Source organism: Ranitomeya variabilis, chromosome 1 (assembly GCF_051348905.1).
Source record: "Ranitomeya variabilis isolate aRanVar5 chromosome 1, aRanVar5.hap1, whole genome shotgun sequence".
Lineage (NCBI taxonomy): Eukaryota > Metazoa > Chordata > Amphibia > Anura > Dendrobatidae > Ranitomeya > Ranitomeya variabilis.
The window spans coordinates 1,092,180,942-1,092,195,673 of NC_135232.1; the positions used below are offsets into that span (position 1 = coordinate 1,092,180,942).

At 44.3% G+C, this 14,732-nt stretch overlaps 1 protein-coding gene across 1 annotated transcript in view; it reads left to right on the forward strand.

Annotated features, from left to right (window-relative positions):
• Positions 1–13,750, forward strand: part of TAPT1 (transmembrane anterior posterior transformation 1) — a 62,465-nt gene extending 48,715 nt beyond the window's left edge. The window contains exons 8-14 of the mRNA XM_077280014.1: positions 248–328; positions 1,836–1,945; positions 5,899–5,958; positions 6,103–6,171; positions 6,564–6,640; positions 12,266–12,420; positions 12,623–13,750. Of these exons, the coding sequence (XP_077136129.1) occupies positions 248–328; positions 1,836–1,945; positions 5,899–5,958; positions 6,103–6,171; positions 6,564–6,640; positions 12,266–12,420; positions 12,623–12,849 (779 nt within the window). The 3' untranslated portion in view covers positions 12,850–13,750. The remainder of the gene's footprint in view (positions 1–247; positions 329–1,835; positions 1,946–5,898; positions 5,959–6,102; positions 6,172–6,563; positions 6,641–12,265; positions 12,421–12,622) is intronic.
• The last annotated feature ends 982 nt before the right edge of the window (positions 13,751–14,732 follow it).

Sequence of the window (14,732 nt, forward strand, 5' to 3'; positions counted from 1 at the left end):
ACGTGGCCAGCCATTCGTTAGTGGTTCCTGACGGGGACGTAGTGGGTGCTCTGTGCACTGAATGGAGCGGTGCTGATGGCGGGTGCCATGTACAAACCAGTCTGGGCAACCGTAGCGGTGCAGGAGTCTTACAGTTGTGAAGAATTGCGCCATGTTATGGTAGTGCCCCATGACCCAGCCTACTGTCGATATATGGAGACTGCCTGGTCATATGATTTCCTTTTTAACCCTTCTTTGTTCATTGCAGATATCAAAGAGAGATTCACAAATTATGTGCTACTACTGATCGTATGCTTGAGGAACATGGAGCAGTTCTCCTGGAATCCAGGTCTTTACTTCATAGTTCTTTATCTACAATGTATGTCCTGTATATATATATATATATATATATATATATATATATATACCGGATAATGACGGGGGTTACAGAGTTTGGACTACCATTTTACGTTGTCCTTCCCATTAGATGACCGCTTTACAGTAAGTCCAATGGTGGAGCATATTGTGGTTGCAACGTCATTGCTGGTCCAAGGTGGTGGGGTGACATGTAATGGCGATCTTCACTATCACTTGCACTATAGGGCTATAGTTTTAGGCAGGTTTGGAAGAAATGCTGCAAAGTAAGAATGCTTTCTAATTGTTGTTAATTGAAATACAAAGTGAATGAATAAATCTAAATGACATCAATATTTGGTGTCACAGTACTTTGCTTTCAAAACTGCATCGAAGCATTGATTCTTCACGGTACTTGCACTAAGTTTTCGGTAGAACTCAGCAGGGAGTTTGTTACAAACATCTTGGAGAACCAACCACAGATCTGTGTATGAGGCTTGTGCAAATCCTTCTGTCTTTTCATGTAATCACAGACCGGCTGGATGATAATGAGATCAGGGCTCCGGCAGGGCCGGATCATCACTTCCAAGACTTCTTGTTCTTCTAGTGTTGAGGGAGGATCTAAAGTGATCCTTCACGGTTAGCTCAGTGATTTCCAAATTAATCTACAGGGCGTTGCCGGCAACTGAAAATGACCAGACGGAGACGTGTGTCTCTGTTTGGGGGGGATCAAGCAGATCTCTCTGGCCCCCGTTTATTGTGTATGACTTTTCATAGTCCTAGAAATTATACTTCAACCAATCAGCATAAGAACACGCTCACAGTTCTTAACCTATAAAAATGCAGGAACAGTCTGTGCATCAAAGTCTCGTAGAACAATACATTCTCAGTCTCATGTTCTGTTTAGATTGCAACAATCAAGGTCTCATAACAGCTGTAAACTTTAGCCTACTAACAAAATTTATCTTAAAACAGCAAAATGGAGTCGAAAAGCACAAAATGGAGAATCTTTCTTAATTTGTCCCTTCACACTAGTTATTAATGGCATTGGTTGTAAGTTTGGGGTTGTTATCCTGCTGCAGAACAAATTTAGAGCCAGTCAGATTCCTTCCTGATAGTATTACATGATGGATAAGTATCTGCCTGTGTATAGAAGCATAGAGGGAACCATTAATCCTGAAAAAAACACTAACTTTATTTGCTGAAATGCAGCCTCAGATTTGCAAGTGGCCTCCACCATGCTTCACTGCTGCCTGCAGACACTCATTATTGTGCTGCTCTATTTATTTGACTTGGATTTCTCTTTTGTTCATTCCTTTTTGCATTTTAATTGATTAAAAAAATAGATGTCAGTAGTTTATTTTTAAGTATTCTTACTTTGCAGCATTTTCCACATCTGCCTAAAACTTTTGTAGAGTGCTGTTTATTTTATAACCTTTGTAGTATCTAATGCAGATATACATTAGAGCAGTATTATCATTTCTTATTTTCCTGCTCTTCAGATCACCTGTGGGTGCTGTTCCCGGACGTGTGCATGGTCATTGCCTCTGAGATTGCGGTGGACGTGGTGAAGCACGCCTTTATAACCAAATTCAACGACATCACTGCAGATGTAAGTATTCTGCCAATTCGTCTCATTGCCGCCATTCCTTGCTGGCCTCTGTCTGGCAATGGGGCGCACCCCTATAGCGTTCATTTCACCATGTAGAAAAGTGCAGCAGACTGCTCTCGCCTATACAGAGGGCTACTGCACAAACCAACCACTGCCTGTCCATGCGGCCTGTGTGGCTCCGTCGTTGGCGGCCTGTGTGGCTCCATCATTGGCGGCCTGTGTGGCTCCCGTCGTTGGCGGCCTGTGTGGCTCCGGTCGTTGGCGGCCTGTGTGGCTCCGGTCGTTGGCGGGCCTGTGTGGCTCCGGTCGTTGGCGGGCCTGTGTGGCTCCGGTCGTTGGCGGTCCTGTGTGGCTCCCGTCGTTGGCGGTCCTGTGTGGCTCCCGTCGTTGGCGGTCCTGTGTGGCTCCCGTCGTTGGCGGTCCTGTGTGGCTCCCGTCTTTGGCGGTCCTGTGTGGCTCCCGTCGTTGGTGGCCTGTGTGGCTCCCGTCGTTGGCGGCCCATCAGACGACTCTCACGAAGGTGGGCAGCTCTGGTAATAGTATTTTAAGATGGTGTTTTGCTGTGTTCAATTTCTAAAGTGTTTTTGCTTTTTTTTTTTTACATTGTTAATAAAAAAAATAATAAAGGAACATACATATTTCTAATAAACTTTAAGGCAGATGTATGAGAAACAACCTTAAAAGGGTTGACCACTTTTGAAGACTTTTTATTTTTTTTTTTATTTTTTTTTTTTATTATTATTAAATGCATTTGTTTTTGGCTAAAAATTTATTTTTGCAGTGGGATTTCATTAACCATTTTGCACCGTTTGCCTTTTATAGTTTGTGTTGCACTTTTTATAGAAGGCCGTAGAATGAGGTAACTGAGAATCTGTAAATGATCTCGTTCAGATGGTTCAATGCCTTTATTTCTCCTTCTGCTGAGTTGTGACCACACACCATCTCCTAGCTGAATGTGCAGGGAAACAAAAAGCCAAACAGTGCAAGAAATGTGCAAAAATTTATTTTTAGCCTCAAATACATGCATTTAGATAGAGGGGAAAAAAAAGCATTGTTCCTAGGGGCAAAAAAAAAACTTTTAGGAAAAACTGTCTAGTAACCAATCACAGTGCAGCTTTCCTTACCACAATGGTAAGACCCCCGACCCGGTCTTTTGTATTTGTGTCAGTGTAATCCTGCCTCTGATGATAAAGGAGGCTGCTGAAAACTCTTCCTGGTAGGACAGAATCTGAGGCTTAAAAAAAAAAAAAAGACTTCATAGACTTTAAGACTATGTGCACACATCAGGATTTCTTGCAGAAATTTCCTGAACAAAACCGGACATTTTCTGCAAGAAATCCGCATGCGTTTTTTTTGCGCGTTTTTTTTTTTTTTTTTTTGCGGATTTTTCCCGAGGTTCCCAATGCAATAATATAGTGGGAAATCCGCAAAAAAATCCGCAAAATTAATGAACATGATGCGTTTTTTTTCTCGGAAAAAAACGCAACATATGCACAAAAATTGCGGAATGCATTCTAAATGATAGGATGCAACGTGTGCACACAGCCTAAATGGTCGGGCTCCTACTGCATAGTAGCAGTTTGTCGCTGCAGGAGCGGAGGTCTGGCTCTCAGTTTATTGCCATCTGCATTTCCTCTGTCGCTATATACACAGCACTAAACAAGTGGTCTGTATGCCGTGAAGGACCCCCGACAGTGCTTCCTCCAAAACATCCAGCCGTCATGGAATAATCGCTGTGTGTAGAGAGAGGGAGCAGGAGCTGCTGGGTCATAGGAGACTTTGTCAGCTCTGCTATGCCACCAGCAGGCTCTATGTCCCCTGTAACTGGGGCCAATATACCATCCCCAGTTACAAGGGAAATAAGATGAAAATTTCAATATTGAAATGCCTCAAAAAGTCTTTTATGACCTTATGGGGGTGCACAGTGTGTAAAATAAATAAATAAAATAAAATTATTAAATAAATTTAAATAAAAAAATTGAATTTAATAAATTAAATTTTATTGTCAATTCAAATCACTGCTTCTAGCCACACCCCTAATGCAAAAAAAAATATATAGAAATAATTGTTACTGAATGTACATTACGACAGTGATCTAAAAATGAAGCCCCATGTATCTCTATGCGCACGGCTTTTTAGATTGCATGTAGGAAAAAATGTCCAATTTGCCATCTTTTTTCTTTTTTTTTTTTTTTTTTTTGTGTGTGTTGTTCCAGTACACAAAAAAAAAAGTGTATAACAAAACGTGTAATGGCAATAATTTTCTGTGAGAAACTTCAATTTTCTGGAACAATTTCAAAAGTGCCCACACTTTCTATCATGACTGTACAGGTGCTTCTCACACAATTAGAATATCATCAAAAAGTTAATTTATTTCAGTTCTTCACTACAAAACGTGAAGCTCATATATTATATAGTCATTACACACAGTGATCTATTTCAAGTCTTTATTTCTGTTAATGTTGAAGATTATGGTGTACAGCCAATGAAACCCAAAAGTCATTATCTCAGTAAATTAGAATAATTAACAAAAACACCTGCAAAGGCTTCCTAAGGGTTTAAAAAGGTCCCTTAGTCTGTTTCAGTAGGCTCCACAATCATGGGGAAGACTGCTGACTTAACATATGTCCAAAAGGCAGTCACTGACACACTCCACAAGGAGGGGAAGCCACAAAAGGTCATTGATAAAGAAGCTGGCTGTTCAGAGTGCTGTAACAAAGTATATTAATGGAAAGCTGAGTGGACGGAAAAAGGGTGGTAGAAAAAGGTGCACAAGCAACCGGGATAACTGCAGCCTTGAAAGGATTGTTAAGAAAAGGCCATTCAAAAATTTGTGGGAGATTCACAAGGAGTGGACTGCTGCTGGAGTCATTGCTTCAAGAGCCACCACACACAGACGTATCCAGGACATGGGCTACAAGTGTCGCATTCCTTGTGTCAGCCACTCATGACCAATAGACAACGCCAGAAGCGTCTTACCTGGGCCAAGGAGAAGAAGAACTGGATTGTTGCTCAGTGGTCCAAGGTGTTGTTTTCAGATGAAAGTAAATTTTGCATTTCATTTGGAAATCAAGGTCCCAGAGTCTGGAGGAAGAGTGGAGAGGCCACAATCCAAGCTGGTAGAGGTCTAGTGTGAAGTCTCCACAATCAGTGATGGTTTGGGGAGCCATGTCATCTGCTGGTGTAGGTCCACTGTGTTTTATCAAGACCAAACTCAGTGCAGCCGTCTAACAGGAAATTTTAGAGCACTTCATGCTTTCCTCGGTCGACAAGCTTATTTGGAGATGGAAATTTCATTCTCCAGCAGGACTTGGCACCTGTCCACACTGCCAAAAGTACCAATACCTGGTGTACAAACAACAGTATCACTGTGCTTGATGGGCAGCAAACTCGCCTGACCTTAACCCCATAGAGAATCTATGGGGTATTGTCAAGAGGAAGATGAGACACCAGGCCCAACAATGCAGACGAGCTGAAGGCTGATATCAAAGCAACCTGGGCTTCCATAACACCTCAGCAGCGCCACAGGCTGATCACCTCCACGCCACGCCGCATTGATGCAGTAATTGATGCAAAAGGAGCCCCGACTGAGTGCATTTACTGAACATACATTTCAGTAGGCCAACATTTTGGATTTTAAAATAATTTTTTAAGCTGGTGTTATAAAGTATTCTAATTTACTGAGATAATGACTTTTCACTTTTTCATTGGCTGTAAGCCATAATCATCAACATAAACAGAAATAAACACGTGAAATAGATCACTGTTTGTAATGACTCTACATAATAAGAGTGTCACTTTTTTGTATGGAAGAACTGAAATACATTTTTTGATATTTTAATTTTGTGAGAAGCACCTGTATCAAAAAAAAACCAAAAAACAACCCTGTACGCACACTATCGCATTAAATCCTTGTAAGTCGTGTCTGATGTGTCTCGTTATTTCTCCGGCAGGTATACAGTGAATACAGAGCCAGTCTTGCCTTTGAACTCGTGAGCAGCCGTCAAAAAAATGTACGTACCTTTAAAAAAAAAAAAAAAAAACTTATCACAGAATTAAGGTTTTGTTTTTTTTAGAGCACAGACTTGAGCTCTGTAAAATTAACAAAATCAGCTATGTGTACCCACCTGTGTCTCATGGTCTTTATTTTGTTTCAGGCTTACACGGACTACAGCGACTCCGTCTCCCGGAGGATGGGATTTATTCCTCTCCCGCTTGCCGTGCTTGTAAGTTTATGGGTGACACTGGTGTATTATCTGGGCAGCTCCGTCGTTGGCAGCAATGGCCAAAAAAGCAAGAAGGAGATCACTATAATGGTTGGGACACTGCCATACTAATGACGGACCCTGCTGGGTGATACTGGCCCTCGTGTCACTGCTCAGGGAGACCTCCGCTTAGTAATGGGGTGGCTGGAAATTGAGTTGATGAAATAATGGAGATATGTAAATATCAAAGGGATTTCGTGCTTTAAGAAAATCCATTTCTGAAGGCATAAAAAAAAACTTTGCTTTGCTCACCCTTCCCAGGTCCAGAGTTTAGTCTCTCTGCCAGAAGTGTTATTCAGGGCAAATACCAATTGTTTTGGCAAAACTTGTAACCCCGTGTGTTCTCCTTCCAGCTGATCCGAGTGGTCACCAGTTCGGTCAAGGTGCAGGGAGTCCTGGCCTACGCCTGCGTTGTGCTCTTCTACTTTGGGTGAGTTTTTTTTCCCTATGGTTTGATCAGTCCGATCTGAGTTTTTGATTGTTTTCATACCTTGGATTTTTGCACCCAAAATGACATACTTGGCTCTGATGCTGTTAAATACAGTTGTGCTCAAGTTTTCGTACCCGGCAGAATTTTTGCTTTCTTGGCACCAAAACTTTTTCTCCACTCATGGTTAGTGGTTGGGTGAAGCCATTTATTGTCAAACTACTGTATTTTCTCTTTACATCATAATGACAACCCAAGTTTTCATATTTGTCGTTCCTCTGGCAGAATTACCATTTTAACAGCGGTGCCTGTGCCGCGTATGCGGAGCGGTCTAGCGCTCTGCTCCATTTATTATAAACACATCAGTACTGCTCAGATTTCCACATTACGTCTGTACCTAGACTTAGGACAGATTAGCCGCCATACGTCTAGTTTAATACTCCCGAGTGAAGATATATCGCGCCTTTATCTCAGTAATACAGATACAAGTGGCGCACAGGGAGCAAAATTCATCACATTAACTAGGGCTTAAAGGAAGACTCAACCTAGGAAGGAATGTATAAATGAAAGAAGGAATATAGTTCCCCGCACTGCTTGTTAGCATGTATGATACTGTAACACTCAGTACTGTAGAAATCCTCCTGGAAACATCGGGGTTAATATTCTACTGGTCAGGTTCGTCTGCAGATGGTGGTGCTGAGGCTTCTCCACCTTCCCCAGGAGCCAGAGCACAGTGATCCAGTGCACAGGGGAGGTCTGCTGCAGCCAGTTATCTCACAGCTACACACCGGACGGTGAGGAGCATGTGGTTGAGCTCCTGAGACCCAGGACAGTGAGGAGCACGTGGCTGAGCTCCTGAGCTGCACACAGGACAGTGAGGAGCACGTGGCTGAGCTCCTGAGACACACAGGACAGTGAGCAGCACGTGGCTGAGCTCCTGAGCTGCACACAGGACAGTGAGCACGTGGCTGAGCTCCTGAGCTGCACACAGGACAGTGAGCACGTGGCTGAGCTCCTGAGCTGCACACAGGACAGTGAGCACGTGGCTGAGCTCCTGAGAAGCACACAGGACAGTGAGGAGCACGTGGCTGAGCTCCTGAGAAGCACACAGGACAGTGAGGAGCACGTGGCTGAGCTCCTGAGCTGCACACAGGACAGTGAGGAGCACGTGGCTGAGCTCCTGAGACACACAGGACAGTGAGGAGCACGTGGCTGAGCTCCTGAGCTGCACACAGGACAGTGAGCACGTGGCTGAGCTCCTGAGCTGCACACAGGACAGTGAGCACGTGGCTGAGCTCCTGAGAAGCACACAGGACAGTGAGGAGCACGTGGCTGAGCTCCTGAGAAGCACACAGGACAGTGAGGAGCACGTGGCTCAGCTCCTGAGAAGCACACAGGACAGTGAGGAGCACGTGGCTCAGCTCCTGAGAAGCACACAGGACAGTGAGGAGCACGTGGCTCAGCTCCTGAGAAGCACACAGGACAGTGAGGAGCACGTGGCTCAGCTCCTGAGAAGCACACAGGACAGTGAGGAGCACGTGGCTCAGCTCCTGAGACACACACAGGACAGTGAGGAGCACATGGCTGAGCTCTTGAGACACACAGGACAGTGAGGAGCACATGGCTGAGCTCCTGAGACACACAGGACAGTGAGGAGCACGTGGCTGAGCTCCTGAGATGCACACATGACAGTGAGGAGCACGTGGCTGAGCTCCTGAGACACACAGGACAGTGAGGAGCACGTGGCTGAGCTCCTGAGACACACAGGACAGTGAGGTGCACGTGGCTGAGCTCCTGAGGAGCACACAGAACATTGAGGGGCACATGGCTGAGCTCCTGAGACACATACAGAACAGTGAGGAGCACATGGCTGAGCTCCTGAGACACACAGGACAGTGAGGAGCACATGGCTGAGCTCCTGAGACACACACAGGAGATTTCTTCTAAATTTTCAGTTTATTTGTACAGTCAAAGAAATTTAAGGTAGTAGGTAAGAAGCTGATGATGCTATATATTTTCCAGGGTCTACTTTAATGATCACAATACTACTTACATTTAGTATACGCAGTGACTGGTTATTTATTGCCTTTAGGGCAAACCCAAAGCACTGGCCCTTGACTGGCATGGCCCACCTTTAGGCCTTACTTGTAATTTAAAAATTAAAGAGGTTGTCTGACCTCAGGGTACAAGTCTGCAGTCACTCTGTGACTGCAGACTTATAAATCCTCATATCGTGCACTGTGAGGAATCTCTAGTACTGGTGCCAGGAGCAGTGGGCTCGTGACCGTAAGTATGTAATTTGAATATATGCAGTCACGGGCCAACTAGACGTGCGTGGCCTCGTTGGATGCAAGCATATTGAGGAACACTGGACACGTCTAGTCGGAATGTGCCCACTCGCTCCCTGCAGACGAGAATCCTCACGGTGTGAGGTGCACACCATGCCAGGATTAACAAGTCTGCCGTCAGAGACTGCAGACCTGTTTCTTGAGACCGGACAACCCCTTTAATGACGAATGGTTTACTTATTAGTGGCTGCATAATTTAGATGAAATTGTTTATCCCTTAATAATAAGCAATTTGCCCTAATTTTACAGTGCAAAGACTGCAAATTTAAGCCCCCTCCCCCCTATAATCATATAGCACCTTACGGTAAATTCCCCCTCCACACCCGTCCGATTATAATTTCATACCCCCTTGCAGTCATCACCCATAGTAATAAGTAATCCTTCCCACCCTGCAATAATCACCAACCCCACATCCTCGTATTATAATCACACTCCCTGTTGCATAATAATTAATCAAACTCCACAAATGTAACATACCCCCCTACAATAATAATTTCTTTTTGGCCTGGGATTATGATCACACTCCCTGCGGTATAATTTAATGCAGCAGCCAGGGTCGTCCATCTGACTAGTCGTTACACTGGCTGCCCATTCATTATAGAATCCAATTCAAAGTACTGTTCTCACCCACAAAGCTCTCCACAGTGCGGCACCCCCTTACGTCTCCTCCCTCATTTCTGTCTTATCGGTCTAACCGACCTCTGCAAACGACGTTCGACTAACCTCTGCACTAATCTTTACCTCCCACTCCCGACTCCCAAGATTTCTCCCGTGCTGCGCCAATCCTCTGGAATGCTCTACCCCAAGATATTAGGACCATCCACAACTTGCATAGTTTTAGGTGCTCCATCAAAACACATTTGTTCAGAGCGGCCCATCACGTTCCCTAATCAGTCACTTTATGTGTGTGTGCAGCCCATTCACTATCTCCATCTATCCCCCCACCCCCTGAAGATGGCTGGACCATCATTGTAAATACATCATTGTAAATACACACCTGTGCTTTGTATCTCCCCCACCTCATTGTAGATTGTAAGCTCTCACGAGCAGGGGCGTCTTATTGTGCTTTAATTATTGTATTGCTAACGTTGTTACTTATGACTGTTGTGTTTGAAACTGATAAACTGTAAAGCGCTGCGGAGTATGTTGGCGCTATATAAATAAAGATTATTATTTATTATTATTTTACAACCATGATGAGGGAGAGATTGCAATCCTGCCATCACTGCCGAGTGCTCTTATAAGTCTGTTTGATCTAGTGCTCACGTCCTCCGGCAGATCTGTGCTCTTCCTCACCCAGCCCTCCGGCTGTCACCGTATTAAATCGTCCTTTATGGCAGAGATTTCGGTAATGTGCTTAATATCTCCGCTCTGCTCTCCGCACACTAAATTGCAGTAGCTGTGATGGCGGCTTAGCACAGCAGGGCTGTCCCGTAGCGATACGTTTTCCTGTACATATAAAATTAGACAAGCAAATAGTTCCAGCTCTTCCATTGCTCCTCCGAGCCACATACTGTATAACACAAGAAAATGCTGCACACAGCCGGACGACGTGTCCTGGAAATCATCACCAGGATATATAAAGGCTAGGATTGCAAAGTGATGGAAGGGAATATAGATTACAGGGAACCTGTCAGCACAGAATGACTGTTCAAACCAAGCAGAGGCGCTCACTGCACCCGTAATGTGGCCAGACATTAATTGCACCTTCTCTCCTGCTCGTTTTTCCTCCTTCTTCACTCCCCCTCTTCTTTGACAGCTCTGGCTTTATAGTAACAGAGAAGGGCGCGGATATGGATGAAAAAATAGTCTGAGGGTGCACTCCAATGTTGTCCAAGGGTGCGCGCCTGTACTTGGTGTGTGTGCCGACAGGCTCCCTTTAAAGATGTCGGACCAATCACTAGGTCAAAAGTCGACTGTTTTTGCTCTTGTTTTGTTCCGTCTGCACCACTGAGTGATCCAATTTTTACAGTTTTCAACTCCACCATACGGTTCTAGAGATGTTGGCATTTTTAAGTGCTTATTTTGATGGTCTTTATGAAGAGGGCGTGGCTCACAGGGTAATCATGCAGAGCAGCCTGAAGACACACCCCTGAGGATCCTGTGCCCTGCACCTTCTTAATAAAGACCATAAAAATTAGCACTAAATAAAATGGATCGTAAAGGGGTGGTCCGAAACTAACATTTATTTTAATCCTAATTGTCTAATTTTATAATTTACAGTAATCTTTTCTGATGTACTTTAATAAGTTCCTGTCTTTCCCCCACTATACTTGACTCTCCCTTTGAGAACCCCCAGTGCATGCTGGGATACTCAAACGAGAAGTCATCGGGGGGCGGAGGCTGCGGTCACTGCCTCTACCCTTCCCTGAAATGAAGCGTCATCAGGGCCTGGGCTAGTCCCTGCTCTACAGTGCAAGCGTCTGTTGTCCGTTCTGATGTATGCTTTGTAAAATCTGCTCTCTGCAGTATCATTTTAATTCACATTTACCATGCGCTCCCTCACCGACTCTGGTGAGAAGTGATGAGTTGGAAAGAGAGCGCACTGTCAGTGCGCATTGTAAGGAGAAAACCCAGAGAGCAGTCGTCTTCTTGCAAGTGAACTCACTTATGGGGGCGTAGCTGGTCTCTGGTCCCTGCGCTCTCTCCTTACAATGTGTACTGGCAGAGCACTTTCTTTCCAACTCATCGCTTCTCATTAGAACAGATGAGGGAGCGAACTGTCACTGTGCATTAATTAACAAAAGACTGAAGATGTGCACAGGAGTGTGGTCCTTAAATTGCTGTGCATTGTTAATTTCATGCAATGTTTTTTTTTTTGTTTGTTTTTTCTAAACCTGAAAAAGACACACTGTGCACATAGCCTCAGGCTCTTTAGTTAAATTTGTAGGTTTTTGGCCCAGGAGAGACATGTCTGCTAGAAATGGTTAGGCTCTTTCTAGACAAAGGTCTCCATGTTGTGGTTGGTGGGCACACACAAATTAGTCAGCTATAGAAGTATAGTGTATATGGCAGTAATGCAGCTTGTATTTCATGTGTTCAGTGCAGACATATCGTCGCTCGTACTGTCCTGCACGGTTTCATATGTGTGCCTCATACTTTGGCCAGAAGTCAGGCTGCTGCGGATTATGGCGGTCTGTGCCCTCGGGTCTATGGTACCACCAGTGCACGTGAAAAGGAGGCAAATGGGGAATTCTCTATTTCGTAGAGTAAAATTGATGACGGTTCATTAGTTCTAGAGCATTTTCTATTTATGCGTTTTTTGTCCTTCTGTTTCCAGGCTGATAACACTGAAAGTACTTAACAGCATCATTCTGCTGGGGAAGTCTTGTCAGTATGTCAAAGATGCCAAAATGGAGGAGAAGTTGTTTCAGTCGCCATCCACATCCACGCCGGGGAAAACGCCCAAGAGAACCCCAACGAAATCAAACCAAGGTGAGCACCTGCCTCGCCCCACTACAGTGCGACGACCGGTTCCTCTTAAGCTTTTACTGTAAATTACTACATTTTTCCGCGTGAAAAAAATGCTACGAGTGAACAAGACCTTACACTGTACACACACAAAAAAAAAAAAAAAACATGGTCAGATCTGAAAACATATGAAATGCTAACAGTGCTGTCTTGTATGCCGTGCCAGGAACGCCTCCAGATGATTCTTTCAGCGCTTCGGTCACCAGCCAGCCTGTCCGCCAGAACTCCACCGCTCCGCTCCTCGTTCAGAGCAGCTCCGACCAGTTTCTGACCACCCCAGACGGCGAGGAGAAGGACATCACACAGGACAACCCCGATCTCAAACACGGATCGGCTAACAAGGACCTGCTGGACATCGACCGCTTCACCATCTGTGGAAACAGAATTGACTAATCAGACTTCTGGAAGGGAAGAACGACGCCCTGGACTTGGCACTAAAATATTTATTTTTCTTTAAATTATTTCCACAGGTGAAGCCTCTGCCCCTTTCATTGACAAACCTGCCTCGGCACAGGCTGAAGAAGGTGATAGATTGTTTGTGTGAACTAGCGATCGGGAGAACCCTGCTTTTTTGCAAAGCTGAGCTTTGTATGTGATTTTTTTTTTATTTTAGTTTTAGAAAATATTGGACATTCTTGAGGTAAAAAAAAAAACCTCGTAAGTCATTGCCATTTTTCGTAATACAGGATATTTCACTAGGCCAAGATCAAATGCCTTAAAATTTTCATATTAACAGAACCACGGAAAATAATTCAGGGTGGAGAGAAGATTCCTTCATCTCTGTGTCATAAGGTTACTTAGATCCCTCAGACCTGCTCACGTGTATGTAGATTGTTTGTATTTTAGAAGCCTTAATGTTAGAAGCATTTTCTTTCTTTGTACATAGGTATACTGTAGATAGTTATTTTCCAGAGTTAAGATTAAAAAAAAAAAATAATGTATTTTAACAGGTACCAACAAATCTCTCACTGAGATGCATTTCTCGTAGACGGTCTAAAGAGGTGTGGACAAGCTGCGACGGGCACAAATCATGTTTGCGTCTAACGTGGCATGTAATAACGTGACTCTTCCACTTTATTTTTTTTATTTATTTATTTTTAATTCCACCAGGTAAGTTGATGATGCCCTACTAGCTATGACTGTGATGTATCATGCTGCATGCAAAGAACCTTTACTTACCATCTGAACTGCAGACACGATCATGGGGAAGGAAAATTACGTGGCGAGGCAAATCAAACTGGCCAGGGCTTTATAATGGAACCCCAGAGGGGTTGTGGCGAAACATGCAGGGCTCAGTATACATTAGTTGAATAAAGGGTTAATCGGTGTGCATGGCTGCCAATGTTAAGTGACTACACTGATAAAAATACCCTTTGTAGTCTGAACCGGCAGTGATACTCCCTTTCACCTGTCCCCTTGTTCTTTCTTTGGAATGAGCAGTAGTAAAATGCGGGTGACTGATGGGCACGTAGGTCTGAAGGATCAGACCACACAGGGTTTGTTTGTAGTCTGTTACCATAGAGACACGCAGTCCTGCATAGGAGCTGTGCACACTACATCATAAAATGAACAGAGTCAATACAAAATTAGTTCGGAAGATGGACCTTCCCTTAAAGTGAAATGGGTCATTGCTTTAGACTATAATTCTGGACTTTTCTACTCGTTGAACACCAATGATTTGTCTCCGGTGTCAGACTTTGAGCTGCATACCGACAATACACTATGCGTCCATTTCCCCATCTTTAGTGTGAAGGCCTAGTCGTGTGGTCCTCCTTTGCCGGAGATGTGGTTGAGCGTGGCCGACGGAGGTGACATTGGGAGTCTCCGTGTAACTGGTTTGTTTGACCATATTTTGTACATGCACCAACTGACTGTCCCCCTCATATAGCAGCGAGTGCCTGTATATGAGTGCATGGCTTTAAATCAGTGTGTTCCCCCTTCGTAGGTTGATCCCTCGCTCACCTGTAGGTGCCATAGTTTATCCTGTCATGACCGTATCATCCCGTCAGAAGAATCCACCATTGGGTCATATGAAGGGCAAGTTAAGGAGATCTGTGGTGGTCCGGAATTGGAGAAAAGGTTACTTTCTCCATGAACAGCGCCACTTTTGCCTGCTGGCTATGTCTGGTATTACAGGTAATACCTGATGAAGTGAGATTGGCTGCATTACCAGGTATAGACTACGACAGGAGGGATGTGAGGTTTTTTTTTTTTTTTTTTTTTAGGAATTAATCTTGGTCATCTCCCCAACCCTAAGGGCAACTGGTGATGTGTCC